Genomic DNA, 16,488 nt, shown 5'->3' with positions numbered 1-16,488 from the left:
AATTTTAAAGGTAAGAGGAGTTTTAACTTCTGAAAACCTGGGGAACACTATGTTATACAACATGAGTTGTTTTTTTTGTTTTTGTTTTTGTTTTTGCAATTGGAGATTGCCAAGAGGTTTACTTCCATTTAAAACAAGTGGAAAATCTCATACTTTGTATTTCATATACCTAATCAAAATGTTTATTCTGATCACCCATAAAAGAGGTAGTTTCGAAATTCATAGAAAACATTAACTAAAAGTTAAGAAGGCTGTAAAGTTTTTAATAGACTGTTTTTAAAATACAGCTTTAATAAAAATCTCACCGGTAATTTGTATATGAAGGAAAACAAATATGTCTTCATTTGCTGTCAAGGACAAGAAGTAAGCAGCAGACTAGCACTAAGTAGGAAACTGTTCTATCTTTGTGATTAGAAATAAACACGATGGTGATGACGGTAGGGGAGAATGGCGAAAAAATATGATTAACAGATCGTATCGACTTACCATTCTGAAGCAGACACCTGTATAAAAGATGAAAAGAAATGTCAGCTTGTCTACCTTTAAAAAAATTAAAAACAACCTAACTTAACTTTCATCTATTTTGTTAAATAGTAACTAAATGGAATTAACAAAACCTTTAATATCTGAATGTGTTCAAGAGGTGTTTTTAAAAATTATTTTCTTTTAAAATATAAAGAGAAAAGGAAGATTACTTTTGGAGAAAAAAAAGAAATAGAGGCATTTAACAAGGTAATTTCTAGGCCATTTCTATATTGAAAATTGTTTGATTTTAAGAGAAAAAAACATTTATTTTATATAGAAAAGAAGCTGGGTTAATACCTACATGGAGAGGATTTTCACCCATAAGCCTTGAAACTATTACTGTCTCTCACTGTTACTCATGGAGAATATAATATAGCCCGAGGCAGAAACTTTTGAGTTGAGGAAAGCTATGCTTGTAATTCAAGGTAAGTCAAGGTTAAGTTAAGGAAGAGTAAAGTATTGCTCAGAGTCTAGAAGACTTCAGGAATTCTCTTCCTAGCATAGACACTACAAATGTTGATTTCCTTCTAAGGATTTTATAAAGATATTTATAATTTTAAACAGAGTGTAATTAACTAATTTACTTCTTTAGTAAGACATAAACAACCCTCGTATATATTGATGTATGTATTTCATTAGGTTCATTTATAATTGGAGAACATTTGGAATAATTCAAATTTCTAACAAGATTTTGCATTTTTATTTTTTTAGAACTGTTATTTTTGCCTATATAAACATTGGCCTCATATACCTGCTGCACTTGGATAACTACATTGAAGCCACTTGGCATTTTTCTGAGGCTATTAGACTTGATCCTTTATATATTCGAAGCTATATTTGTCGAGCAGAAACTTATAATAAGGTATTTAAGATTTAAGAACCTTGACTTTTTAAAAAAGTTTTAATTTTCTGGATATTAGTTTAATATAATTTAAAATATATTAATGTATTATTTTTCAGCTAATTATAGAAGCTAATGCATTTATAATGCATTTATATCGTTAATATTAAGTAATATTAAGTAGCTATAGTTAACTATAATTGCTTCTACTGATGAGGTATGAATTTTTGTCTTTCATTTTCTTTTTGAAAAATAATTTTTTCCCTTATTACAAAAGCAACATATATTAATTGCATGCAATTATGCAAATAAAAATGAATTTAAAACTATCCATAATTTCATTCTCTAGAGATAACTGCTATTAACGTTTTAGAGTCTATCAGTTTGTGTGTGTGTGTGTGTGTGTGTGTGTGTGTGTGTGTGTTTATTAGTGAGTGGGTGGGTTTGTAGAATGGAATTCACATAGAATGAGGTCCTACTCATTCATATGTTCTTTTAAATTGTTTTTAAATTTGCAAGTTACTTAAATTTAAAAGTGTAATATACCCTAGTGTAACAAATTCAAACAATATAATAAACAGTAAAAGTCTTCCCTAACCCAAACCAAATTTGACTTTCCAGAGATAAAAACTGTTAACTGTTATACCTTTCAAAATAGATATCCCTTTCCACTACTCCACCACTAACGTCCCACCTAAGACACTATTATTTCTCATCAGGATTATTGTAGTAGCCTCCTGGTCTACTTGCTTCTGTTCTTTATTCCATTATAATGCTTTTCAACACAGCAGCCTTAGTGATGCTATTGAAACCTGTCGGATTATTTTACTTCTTTGCCCAAATAACTTCAATAGCTTCCCTTTGCACTCAGAATAAAAGCCAAATTCTGCAAAAGCTAAAGGCCCACAAGAGCCCATGTAAATTAGCTCCTCATTGCCTTTCTGTCCTTGTCTCCTATAAGTCCTTCAGTCACACTGGTTTTAGTCAGGCTAGCCTAGTTATGGATGGGAAATAACAACAACAAAATAAAACAACCTCCTGCCAGCAACATGAACAATCAAAAAACAAAGGCCCGGCCCTCACCCCCACGCAATAAAAACACAAAACCCACCTCAAAATCAGGGTATTAAAATATAAAAGTTTTTTTTTTTTTTTTTTTTTCTCACTCACCCTGCTTCTCTATTAAGTGTTGCCTAGGAGCTCTGTTCTCCAATGTCTGCAACTCAGGACCTAATGTTCCATTCAAAGCCCTTACCTTCCTGATAATGGAGATTGAAGACCCTGGGCAGATTTAGTGTTGTCCTCAGGGAAAGTTTGCTCTTGACTCCTGTTGGAGAAGGGATGGACTTACTTGCGGCATGTGGTCTTTTTGCTTCACTCCATGTTGCTGGGGCTGAGAACTCTAGGGGGAAGTTGGAATTTCCTTTGAGTGCACTTAGGAACCAAAGCACCAGCATAATAATAGGGTATAAGGACATATATTCAAAAACCCATTGTTCTGAGGAGGCAAAAATTTCTGCACAGTAATGGCTGAATAAATTGGATTGTATTCACATCTAGAGTATGATGTAGTCAATAAAAAGAATAATTAGAACTGTATGGGAATATTGGAAGGGATTTTTTTGAGATATTGTTGAATAAGAAAAGCAAGAATCAGAGAAGAGTATAAAGTGTGTACAATATGGTCCCATGTAAATAAAACAATTACAAATCAAACCCAGTGCGTATATATAGAAAACATTTGCCTGCGGTGTGGGTTCAGCCTCCAGGAGGAATCCAATCTAAGGCTGTCTGGAGAACTCCAACCCCAGGGCAGCTTGTGAAGATCAGAGAGAGTGAGCCTCCATCTTTCCCAGTCAGGGTTTCCTCAATGCATAAATATTCACGGTTGGAACAGGTGCAACAATCCAGACATATGACTAGATGATTTAATAATTACACCAACCTGAGCAGGGTCAGCTTGGGAAGCAGCTGGCCTAAAGTTTCACAGACATTCTCAAATTTATTTAAACACATCTCAAACTCGTTCCTTTTGGGTTCCCTCTTTTGACTCCATTCTTTCCTCCAAACAGCTTGTACCCCATCAATAGTTACTGCCTACTTCCATGCACAATTAGTTTTGTACATTCTCCTCGCTGCATCACCATATCAGCATAGGAAGAGAAGTCGTTGGTTGTCCCAAGTTTATTTTGCTGGAGTCTGTGTAGTCCTTCTCTTGATATTTCCAGCAAGAGTAAGTTTTTGTCTCCAAATATGTACAAATCCAAATTATGCTTTTTGTGACCAATATAAAGGAAAGAATCAGTGTTTGCTTTTAATTATATATTGATTTTAAGCAGACTTTTTTCATCATTCTTATATTTTGTTTCATCATTCTTATATTTTTAGTCATTCATTTACTTATTAAAGTATAACCCTGTTTTTTCTTCCTTATTTTTAAATGGAATTGACCTTTTTTTCCCTCCTCTTTAATTTTCCCCCTCCCCCACTTCCACCTTTGACTTCTGTATGTTGCCGTTTCCCCTTTAGAGGTGGATCTCTGAAGGTGGGGTGTCTCCTCCCACATGCTACCGGCATGTACCCAGGGCCTGGCACACTTAGGGTCCCAGTGCACCTGGGGGCTCCACGCACCTGGGGTATGGTCCATGGCTCCACCTGGGGCGTGAACCCAGGACTTTCTGTGTGCAAAGCAGATGTGCTAACCACTATAATATGGAGCTACCCTAGACTTACTTTTTAGTTTTATCCTACTCTGCATGCTAGTTTATTAACATGAGTAAAGTTTGGTAGAAAAGGTGTTATGGTTGAGAGAAAAACTGAAAGGCTAAACAAAAAGAGAAAACAAGCTAGAATGTATGATATGTAAAATTATATATGAGGTATGTTAAATTATTCGAAATTAAAGATAAATGGTTTTTAAAAAACAAAAGACTGCATCACAAACTTCTAAAATATTTTTACTTCTTTGTTCCCATTTGCTAGTGTATCATGACATGTTTCTGCAAAATTTCAGTATTGAAGGATGGGAGGGGATAAACATCAGAAAGAAAGCAATCAGTGTTATCATGAACTAAGTTTCTGTTTATCATTCAACAGTTGCATGAATTGAAAAAGGCTGTAAGAGAGTTATCTTATGCTATCCACCTTCAGCCAGATGGAATCCAATTATATATAATGAGGTACGGGCATAGAAATAGAATTCTTCTTGGGATAGCTTAGCAACTGAGCTAGCAACTGGGATCTTTAGCTCTCTTTTGATCCTACTGGCCTCCTTGTTTTACATTTCAGCAATGGCCATCTTCCAACCAGCAAGTCAGATACAGTTATTATTTTTTTAGCTTCAAGATAATATATAAGACAACCAGATCTTTCCCTTTGCTTTATCCTTGCTTCAAAACACAACTGTTTAGTGTATAAGTTCCCTGAGGCCTCTCTAGAATGCTGGTTCTTTAGTTATCATACAGCTCATGAAAGTAAGGTAACATATTTGATGAGTTGTTTGATTGTGTCTACAGAGGCGCCAAATGTAAACTCAGCTAATTCATTGGGGAAAAAAATAGTGACACATTGAATTGTATTTCAAATGTGGTAGAGCTTGCTATGGACACCCATTGCAAGTTATGAGTTATCACTACCAAAAATAGGTTATAATTTATGACCTGGGGAATGGATTTATATAATAGGCATGTGAAATGGATGAGAACAGTGCTTTCTTCTAAGGGCTTGCATTGTTTTGTAAACTCTTGAATCACATTTTAGCAATTTATGTAAATACTCCCCTACATTTTTGTCCCTTGAACTGTGTTTATCTTTTAATCATTTCTCGGCATTGAACTATAACATTTTAAATACAGATAACTGCAAAAAAAGTTTTGAGTGTTTTTCTTTCAGCTTCATATTTCCTAAATTGTGTTCATGTCACATCTCTAAGCCAACTTGTTCATTTAGACTACATAAAAGGTTTATAATTTTCATATTGTTTTTATCATACATATTTAAGTATAAACAAATGTAATCATAAAATCTTAAGTAACTGGTTTTAAGGAACTGTATTGTAGAAAAATTATTTTTAACTGCTTAGAATTAAAAAGATATTATTTCTTCTAGAGGACAATATCTTCTTAGGATGAAGTGTTATGATCTTGCAAAGTTCACTATTTATCAAGTAGCAGAAATGAACAAAGGTAAATATAATTAAAACAAATTTATAATTGTCTTAATTTAAAAAGAAATACTTCTTCAAAATGTTTATATTACTTGCAATAGCTATGTGTAGATAGCTTGAAGGATTCACTTGAAAGTCAAAGTTAGGTTTTGAAACTTTAAAACTTCCATTTTGCTTGTAAATAATCAATTAGTAAAATGCTTCATAATATAGTGAATTTTGTGAGAGAGGTTATTATAAGAAATACCAGTTTTATGCTTTTTTGTTTGTTTATAATTGGAATGTTATATTTTGTTGATAGTAACTAGATTTTAGTATCATATCGATTTGTTAATTCATATTAAAAGATAGGTGATTGACTAGCTTGACTTCCTTAAAATAATGTTCTAAATCTTAGATTCTTGACAAAGGTATTGATAAACTTTCCTTTCCTTTTAGGTCACATCGAGTTGAGTCCTATACAGCAAGCACTCATTTATTCATTTTGTGAAAACCATGACAAGGCCATTCAGGTCTTGGATGGGATCATTTTGAATAGGCCCGAGATCACCACGTACACCCTATTAGCAAAAGCCCACATGAAGGCCAAGAGAAGCAAGGTATACAGTCTCAAGTAATGTTTACTGAACCTATTAATGGAATTTTTATATTTTGCTTAGAATGACTGCTTGCATATTTTTTACAAAGCTAAATAATACCACTTGTTTATTGATTCTTCTGTTAATTAACATTTGGGTTGCTTCTTTTATTTATTTTTTTCTCTTAAGAGTAGGGCTGCTGTAAATATTCTTTGTCATGTCTTCTGTTAACATCCGGCGTAATTTTCCAGGACTTTCCAGAATTTCCTAGGAGTAGAATTGTTGGCACGTAGAGAAAGTAAATGTTTAACTTTCAAGAAAATGATACATCATTCCATAGGGTTGTACCAGTTTATTCTGCCACCTGCAGTGTACAAGTATGCCTGTTGATCTACATCCTCCACAATAATTGGTGTTGTCTGACTTTACTTTTGTTAATTTGGTAGATAAAAAAAACAATTTCTCATTGCGATCTTAAGTCACATATCTCAGTTTGAGCACAGATTTGGTATCTTTTTATGTTTATTAGCCACTCATATTTCCTGTTTTGTCAATTTCTTATACATATTTTTGTTTGTCTTGTTCTTATCGATTTTAGGCATTTAAAAACTAAATTCTCTATATTAATCCTTGGTTAGTTGTATGTGTGACCTGTATATTGTAATTTATGGCTACCTTTTAATTTTCTTTATGTTGCATTTTGGTGAACATAGGCTTTTAATTTTAATGTGGTCGAATAGATGTACTTTTTGTTTTGTTAGCATGGCTTAAACAAATTGTTTAAGTAATCCTTCTCTCCTCCAATATCATAAAGATATTTCCCGTATTTTCTTCTAAAAGTTTAAGAGTTTTGCTTTTTCTATTAAGGCCTTATTCTACCTTAAACTGATTTTTTTTTGAGTGTGAGATAGCAATAAAATTTCAATTTTTCCTATATGGATACTCAAATGTTCTAGTATCATTTATTGAAATGTTCTCCTTAACTCAGAGATCTGAAGTGCTACATCTATTATAAGTTTTCATGTACGTGTAGATCTGATTTTGGGCTCTCTATTCTGTTCCTTTGGTCAATTAATCTTTCCTTGGCCCAAGTATTATAGCTTTATTGCAATTCTTGATATTTGGTAAAACAAGTGCCCTCATTACATTCTCCAGGAAATTCCTGTTTATTCTTGGACCTTTACTCCTCCAAATTCATTTTCTTTTCTTTTCTTTTCTTTTCTTTTCTTTTCTTTTCTTTTCTTTTCTTTTCTTTTCTTTTCTTTCTTTCTTTCTTTCTTTTTTTTTTTTTTGCAGGGGGAGGGGATCATTAATAAAAAATGAAAATAAGTATTTGCTTTATTGACATACTAGCTTAGATCTGCGTTTAACAAGCCAGCCTAAAATAGCACCACGGTTAGACTATAGGCTACTTTTCTGAGCCATCATTTTACAACATATTAAGCAAACAAGGGATCAAATCACAGCTGATGTGACATTTTTATATACATACTGTTAATAAGTCCCATTCAGAACAGCTGAAAATATTTTTAAAAGCTTTGCAAATGAGCTCATAAACATAAATTTCACCATTTAAGTTATGTCAGATGGGAGGAACTCAAAGGGGTAGTTGCCCAAGCAGAGCCCATTATTTGTAAATCATGGCCTGCCACCACTGACCCCTTAAAACTCTACTTTGACTCAGTTATTGAAAACCTACATGTACTGAAGTGAAAGGATTAATTTCCATCCTTCAATTTCTCTGTCCTAAGTTAAAAAAAAAAAGCCAACCCTAGCTAAGGAATACTTACCAAAATCAGATAGAAGAACTGAAGACTGCATAGTTATGAATCAGAATTGTTCTACTACAACCAGGGTTGCATATAATTGCATCAATTGGTTCTGTATCCAGGCTAAAATTGACCAGGACAAAGTTTAGAAGAGTTGTAAGAAATAGATTCCTAACTACAGAAGTTGTAAATTTCAAAAGCGTAAGGAAAAAAAAATTATGAAATTCAAGAATGCCTTCCTTTACATCAAAGAAATAGACTTTCTGTAAAAATATATACAATTCTTATAAATACATTTATAAGTCCCCAATATACATTTTCAATTTAACGTATCAAGATCCACTAAAAACCCTGTTGGAATTTTGATTGAATTTTACTGAGTCACTAAATTATTTTAGGGAGAATTATGATATTGAATTCCTTTTAGGAATACTCTTATATTTACTTTAATCTCCACTTATGTCCCTGTTGCTCTGCTAGAAAACTTGGGTCACCTTTGATTGTCCTCTTCTACCCAATCAATAGTGATGGTCCTTTAGTTCTACTTTCTAAATATCTCTCAAATCCCTTTCCTTTCTTCCTTTTTCTATTTCTGTGGTCATCATCCTAGTCTTGAACATATTTTTATTTTGCATGAGTTATAGTAATAGTGTCGCACTTTTCCAAGCATTTATCTACACAGCAGCCACAGGACAATTTTCAGAATGTAAATATGCCTTACCTTCAAGTTGCCAGAGGAGACTTTTTAGAGCATTGAAAAAGCAAGGGGTGGTAGACATCAGCTAGAGGAGGAAGCAGGAGGAAGTGAAGATATGTTCATTTAAATTTAAATGGGATGGAAGATTTTACGGACTCAAGGAGCCAGTGAAGGCGCAGAGATCCAAAGGAGGAAGGAAATAACAGGTTATCCTCAGGTAGAGCAGAAGGAGATGGGATGAAGGACACAGCTTAAGGAGTTAGCTCTGAAAAGGAGAAGAATGGAACCCATTTAAAGACAGGTGAGAAAAAGATGGAAATGGAAGAAGATATAGACATATAAAAAGTTAAAAGAGAGAAGTCGAGGTGATGATTTGTTCTATGGCAAGGTCATGTGCTGAGAGTGGGGACGGAAGGATGGATGTTGAGATGGGCTGTAAACATATGGAGTAAATGCTAATGTAGGGGTACGAAGGACACATCTAAGTTAAATCTCGTTTCTTTGGTATTGTAATATAATTAAGAAAATGGGCTAAAGAGTCACAAATATTTTTGTTTTTATATAGAAATATACATCAATTAGGTAATTATGAAAAGTCATTTCTATCTGGAAAATTGAATTTTTTCATTAATGAGTTTCAACTACTTTGATGAAATAGTTTAAATGGGTGACTTTTGATGTTTATTTTCTGGTGATAATGGAACCCCATTAAGAGCGCAGCAGGACAAAACGTTGATTAAATCCACAACCAAAATAAGAGATATTATCACTGGAGATTTGTTATTATAGAATAGTTGCCCAGTATTCCCTTTAGAAAAATTACTAGGAAATTGGTCATAAACTAGTCTATAAATGTAAGTCTGATTTACAACTACAAGAAAATAACCTTTAGAATTTAGAAAATGTAGTTCCAAAAGTTCATGTGTGTGTGTGTACGCCTGCTTACGTACCTCTAGTAGGATAGGTACCTGGGTGGGACCTTCTGTGATCAGATGTCCTCCCTACGGCCAGCCTAGGTCCCCTTCTCAAGGTGCACTGACACAGTACTTTGGCATGACTGTGAGTCCTCCTGTGAACCGAGAGTAGGGTTGTGTGCTCAGGACTCCTTTTAATGTTTAAAGCTGTTGTGTTCAGTAAATATTAGAAACATTCTCACTGCCTTCCCCCCTCCATCTTTTTTTTTTCTCTCTCTCTCTGTCTCTCTCTCTCTCTTATTTTTTATTTTTATTTTTTTATCATTATAGGAAGCTGTGAGAATGTTTAAAAAGGCGTTGGATGTCTTTTCTCATTCCGATAAAGGACCTAGTGCTGTAGCAGCTTCAGCTGACTGTCTGTATAACTTGGGTCTTTGTTACATGGATGAAGGCAACTTACAGATGGTATTTTCTGTATTTAGGAACATAGGTTATCTGTTATTTTAGAAATTGCTTGCATTCAGTTCTGTTTCTGAAGGTTACCTACACAGTGAGTGACTAGACTAAAGCTTCACATAAAGCTTGGCTTATTACAGGCAAGATGTACTCTGTAATACCCACTTCATTGTTTTATTTATTCAAAACACTTGATTTGATGCCGATTTGTCAATGATATTCTAAAGACTAATGTGTGTTTCCCACCAAAACAATAAATCTAACTGTAAGAAATTATTACAGAAAAATAATTTCATGTTAATACAATTATTTATTAAATTGTAAGTACTTTAAATTGAGTGCTTCAGTGTAATGGAGATTATATAGAAAATGATTAGGACACTGATTTCTCTTATTGACAACTGAACAATTCAAACTAAAATGAAACAGGTTATTAAGGTGGTCAGATTCATTGAAAACCATTGAAGTTCATTGAAAAGTTGATTCAATATTCATATATTTATTCAGTATTTGGCTGTTTTACACAAATCTCCACTTCAAAATTGTCAGTAACATGATTAATATGTAAAATAATTGGTATTTTCCATTAGTCAATGTTGGATATCCCACAACTCTATTTCTAAACACACACACGCGCGCGCGCGCGCGCACACACACACACACACACACACACACACCATTCTAGTCCTTATATTCATAGAGATAGACAGTGTCTGAAACATATATCTCTGTAACCTTGAAAACAAGTTGCACTTGATTAGCTGTACCATTAAGAAATTCCAAAAAATATAAGATTAATTGCAAATCTTTTCAATGTTTTTAGCCCTCTTGGAAAACCAAAACCTAGCTTTGCATTACAATGTGGGAAAACATTTTAGAGTTCTGTCGTGAAATTTCATACCTATATATCTGCTATAGGTCTTGGACCATCATGGAAAGCAAATGTACTGGCTGTGATTTCTTTGAAGTGCACATTTCTATGAAGAATAATGATTAAAATTACACCGGCAAAAATATTGTAATGTAACGACAGGGGTTATGTAGACATTAATTTAGGAGTAAGGGGAACTGTAAATTATAATAATAACCTGACTTACTCCATAAATTTCAGTGAGAAAAACATATTGAAAATGACCAAAAAGAGAATGAAAACTTTCAATAATAGTTACATACAGTAATTTATTAACATTTTAAATGAACATATTCTACTCACTAAATGATTTGCTTCTTAATCACATACTCTTCTAGGCTTTTGATTGCTTTTCGAAAGCTGTGAAAGCAAATCCTGATTTCGCAGAAGGTTTTTACCAACGTGGGCTTTGCAAAGTAAAACTCCACAAGGATAGCTCAATTTTGGATTTTAATCGTGCAATTACCATTGCTCCAAAATATTATGAGGTATTTAAATGAACAATTTCAGTGATTTAGAGAGTGTGCTAGATTTGCTAAAACTATTAAATCCTTTATATATCACTGTTATTAGTTAGCAACAACTGGTTACTTATATCTACTTTTCGGCTAATTATATTTTGACGATGTATATATCTGTATTTCCCCTTGAACTAAAAATATTATTTCCAACAGGGATATTATATATGTAAAAGTGTTTTGTGAATTGTGAAATGTAAATATTGTTAATATTTTAAGGTATCTATTAATAATTATAATTTTATAATTGTTATTAATTTTATTTCTTGTTTTGCTATCACATTTATTTCTGCCTTTTAAGAGACTATAGAGAAAATATAAAATTCCATAGATGAAGTTTGATTGGATCCTGATTTTAAAAGTTGATGAGTCTATGGCCACACCACCCTGAACAGGCCCGATCTTGTCTGATCTCGGAAGCTAAGCAGGGTCAGGTCTGGTTAGTACTTGGATGGGAGACCACCTAGGAAGACCGGGTGCTGTAGGTCTAAAATAAATAAACAAATAAACAAAAGTTTATGAACTATGAATGTGGACTAAATATTAGATGACTTTAGGAAAATACTATTAATTTTCTTAAACATATTATGGTAGTATGATTATACAGGAGAACATCTTCACAGAAAATGCATATTGAAAGACTTAGGGTGAATTGTTATGATGTCTGAAACTTATTTTTAAACAGTTCAGAAAAAAATAGATACAATTAATATTATAAAACAATTATTTTGTTAATAATTATTGAATCCAGGTGGTAGGCAAGTGGGTCTTTATTAAACTTCTCTTTCAGTTATTCTGTATGTTTAAATTTTTTCTAATAAAAGAGTAAGAAAAAACTACTCTTTATACCATAGATTTGTTCAAACTGCCATATATTTTGGTAGAATTGATGCTTTTATGAAAACATTCATTCTCTCTTTCCTCTTCTCTTTCTCTGAAAAGGCATATTTAAGCCGAGTAGCTTTCTATGGTTTGAAAGGCAGATACTCCAAAGCAATCTTGAATTGTAATGAGGCCATCAAAATTTATCCTCAGAGTGTGCGAGCTTATATTTACAGAGGAGTTCTGAAATACTACAACAAGGTAGGGTGATTTCCTGTCTTGTTTACTGAAATGTTGGGGTAGGCAGATGCTTGGATGTGAAGTAGGGAATCACTTCCTTTTATTTCCTCTGTGAGAGAAGAATCACTGTGGTATTAAAGACAGTACATCAAAAGGGATTTTAATTCATGAAGGAGAAGACTAAAATCAGCTATTATCCCACTATTAGATGAAAACTCCTGAGTGCATTTTGGTATATTTGCATTGTATTTTTTTCCTAATAATATATATTTTTTCCAAAATTGGGATTGTGCTATTTATGTAATTGATATTGTGCCCTGTTTGTCATACTTAACCTTTGAAGATACCATTTTTAATGACTGAATAATATTTTACCATAGTTTATTTTTTTACAAGTTGATCGCTGGAAATTTGGGTTGTTTTACATTTTTTATTATTTTACTATTTTAAATAATACAGTTATACACATTGAGAACAAAATCGTTGCTTGAGTTTATGATTGATTCCTAAATGGAAATTGTTGGGTCAGAGTGGGTGTGTGTGGCAGCACTGATACCTGATGCTTCATAGAATATTTTGTTTCTCTCTACTTTTCTTTTCTCATCTTCTTTTGTAGCTATTTCATATGAAATATTTTGCAAATAATACCTTAAGGTACCGGTAAGATCTTGTATTATGTGTTAATTCCATGAAAATTACTATCTATAGAAATGGATGATCTAAGGTATCAGAGAAGCATCAAAGAGGAAGCAAAAGAGAACGTGGATAGAAAACATGACAATTATGTGATACGACAGTATGACAGAAGCAAGCAAGCCCTAGTGAATGTTTGCTGGAGGAATATGGCTTGCCTCTCTTTTACTAATAACAAGTATAATTTTTTTCCTTGCCGTATAGCATCTTTGGCACTAAGATAATCATCTAAATTAAAGTTCTTTATATATTTAATTTTATTTGCAAGTAGCAGGAACAATAATAAAAATTCCTACCAAGATATCTTCTTAATTAACTCTGTGAAAGATTAGCTTGATTGTCTTAATATCACAGATGCTACAGAGAGTGTTCCAAAAACTGTGATAGATGGAATCAAGAATTTATTTTATAATTAAATTTCAGTCCATTATGATTAATCCTTACCTAATTATTTTTTCCTTTTTAGACTTATAAACTAGCCATAACAGATTTAACTACAGCTATCAACATGGACAAAAACAGCTATGTAGCATTTTATAACAGAGCATTATGTTACACCAAAATAGGTGAACTTCGAATGGTAAGATGACCATTTTAGTAAACAAAATGTTAAAGCATTTGTAAACATATTTAAAGCACGTGTAAAGTTTTTTCTTATTTCTGTTGTAATTTTGAAAATAATTTCTGTAGAAATACACACACACACATACAACTTGGGAAACGGAAGAACCATTTCAAAGAGTATTTAATTTCTTTGTGCTCACCAAATTTTCTTTTACAATCTCTATAATGTCAAATAAAAAATTAATTTTACAATGCTTACATAAGCATATAAAGGTGTACATAAGTTAAAATACATTACATAATTCTCATTAGAGTAACTGTTTCTACTGATATACTCATGTGCAGAATTTTAAAGTAGTGATCATTAGCAATATTGTTGTTTCAAAATCTCAACATTAGCAAGAACAGTTTGCTGAGGCTTTTTTTTTTTTTTTTGTCCAGTGCTCAGACCACAGGGAGTTATGAGAAATCATTTCCAGCCCTGGGGACCAATAAGCAATGACCAGTATTGTCTGTGCTTTTTGAAGGCCTACCCAATGGCTGCAGCAAACCTCTTTCTATATTTTTCCTTTCCAGCTTCTACCTGTGCAAGCCTTCTTTTATATTTTCTAACCCCCTTTTATGCTCCCCTTGTCCGTTTGGTCCTTTTCCAATTAAGTAAGATTCTTCACTGGGGAGTAGCTGGTCTGTGGCATTCTTTGTGTTCTGTTACATCCTCTTGCTTCTCTTTCTCTATTGTTCACCTGTCTCTCCCTTCTTGTTTCTATCCACTTCCATAGCCAATGAAGCATTCCTCTGAAAGAGTACATCACATTCCCACTGTTCTGTGTGGACATCTCTGCCCCAACCCCGCCCCATCTCCTTGAAATGTGGGCAGTTAAATCTGTTTAAAACATACAGAGATTTAGAAATTTATCTGATGTGGAAAGGAAGAAGTTGAGAAACATTGTTTCTACCCAAAAAGATGTAGAATTCCTGATAACCGGAAGATCAGGTTTCTTCCAGAAATGTTGACAAATGAATAACTAATTTTTAACAAAGGAGCTGTTAAGATTCTAGGAGCTTATTAAAGGGTCATTTATCAGAGTAACCTGCACAGAGGGTGACTTTAATGACTCTCTCCCCACCCCTACTCCTGCCTTTTCTGGGTAACTGAAAAACAATGGGCTGGGTAGGGGCAGGGAACTCTCATTTTTTTTTTTTTTTTAATCTCTGATATGTAACAGAGCCCAGTGCTCTATGAATAAGGAAAATGAAAAACCACTTAAATAGAGATCTAACTAGAATAAATATATCGGCAATTTTAGAGCTGCCATGTACCCACCTCATTTAATCCAATCATTCATTTTACAGAAGAAATAGAAGTAGGGAGAGGTTGGGAACACATCCAGGTCACACAGGAAGCAGAGACCGGAACTGGTGTTCACAGGTTTGTTTGCTTCTGGTTAACAGTCTTTAGATGGCTTTGTAAAAACATCTGGTCTCCAGCTGTGCACCGGATGTCATTTAACAGTGTCACCTCCTCCCTTTTTGTCTTCCTCCACCTGTTCCTCAGCATTCCTGCCATCAGGACACTGAGAAAACCCAGTGTCTTTCTGCAGAAAATTCATTCAGACATTCTCCCAAGATATGGTTTTACAAAAATTAAGAAAAGGTGAATTTTGGCTCCTACCACCCTATATTAATAAAAATAGTAACAATTAACACTTACTTAGGGGTTATTGTGTTACAGGCACTGTTGCATATCATCAATATATCAACATATGGAAATGATGAATTTTTGTAACATATGATGAATTATTAATATCTCAGTTTTGCAGATGAGGAAGCTTAGAGCTAAGTAACTTTTCCCAGACTGAAAATCTAGTAATAATTGCAGAGGCATGATACAAAAACTTGTACAGTAACTGAAGAGGAATTTTCCACTCAAATGGCTAACCTCGTAATCAGCTCTTTGTCCTGCTTTTGTGGATGTGCTTACTGCATGGGCCAAAGGGTAGAGTGATCTTGAGATCAACTGAAGATTCAGCATCCCCTATGATTGTTCTGTCTTGGTAACAGATGTATTACCTAAATTCCTGTTCAAAAATCACATGCTCTGTAACTGCCTGTTGCTCATGTTAACTCTAACAGCGTGGATATATAAAACCAAAATTGCCCCTGAGCTTGGGGTACAGATTTTAACAGTGCTAGCTCTTCTGGGATCACTGGTGTAATAAACCTGAGTTCTCCAACTCCATGAGTGGTGCTTGGTTTCTCACTGGTCTTGTTTCGCATCATTTCTGCAACATAACTTTGATGAAATCTCATTTTCTAGCTTTTGTTTCCTCTTGTCGTATATTCAACTGCTTAGTGGATTGCTAAGGCACCTTACAGGTTTTACATTCTGTGATTCTGTGAAAGGAAAAGTGCTACCATTCTAGTTTTCTTTTGCATTTATGAGTATTACGAATTATTTTTACAGCCCTGGAAATATTTGCTTATAATTATTTCATGATATACATATAGCATCTTTAACTATACAATTATTTTAGATGCTCGAGTGCCCAATCATGAAACACTAGAAGATCACTGAGCAAATAGTAAAATACTAGTTATTTGAATTTTCAGTTAGCATATGCTATAGGCATATAAAATTTGACCCTTTTCTGATGAAACCATATGGTTCTTTTGGACAAAATGTTCAGTAGAAAAATGAGTTAAGATATTCAGCTCCAACTCAAATTTGGGTTGCTCCTAGCACCTGGTGCAGAGTAGATGACCAGTAAATACTTGTTTATTCTATAAATGAGCAAA

The 16,488-nt window shown here is 33.6% G+C and overlaps 1 protein-coding gene and 1 pseudogene across 2 annotated transcripts in view; both read left to right on the top strand.

Annotated features, from left to right (window-relative positions):
- Positions 1-16,488, top strand: part of TTC6 (tetratricopeptide repeat domain 6) — a 182,775-nt gene that overhangs the window by 143,736 nt on the left and 22,551 nt on the right. The window contains exons 19-26 of one of the 2 annotated variants that reach the window (XM_036239179.1): positions 1,237-1,387; positions 4,463-4,545; positions 5,474-5,550; positions 5,970-6,130; positions 9,820-9,954; positions 11,194-11,343; positions 12,316-12,456; positions 13,595-13,708. In XM_036239179.1, coding sequence (XP_036095072.1) covers positions 1,237-1,387; positions 4,463-4,545; positions 5,474-5,550; positions 5,970-6,130; positions 9,820-9,954; positions 11,194-11,343; positions 12,316-12,456; positions 13,595-13,708 — 1,012 coding nt within the window. Of the gene's footprint in view, positions 1-1,236; positions 1,388-4,462; positions 4,546-5,473; positions 5,551-5,969; positions 6,131-9,819; positions 9,955-11,193; positions 11,344-12,315; positions 12,457-13,594; positions 13,709-16,488 lie in introns of those variants that run through there. The other variant, XM_036239180.1, reaches the window with a different exon arrangement.
- On the top strand, positions 11,743-11,861 carry LOC118601213 (annotated as a pseudogene).

The sequence above is a fragment of the Rousettus aegyptiacus genome, unplaced genomic scaffold (genome assembly GCF_014176215.1).
Source record: "Rousettus aegyptiacus isolate mRouAeg1 unplaced genomic scaffold, mRouAeg1.p scaffold_m13_p_3, whole genome shotgun sequence".
Classification (NCBI taxonomy): domain Eukaryota; kingdom Metazoa; phylum Chordata; class Mammalia; order Chiroptera; family Pteropodidae; genus Rousettus; species Rousettus aegyptiacus.
The sequence above is the reverse complement of the archived record's forward strand: the minus strand, read 5'-3'. Positions and strand labels throughout refer to the sequence as shown.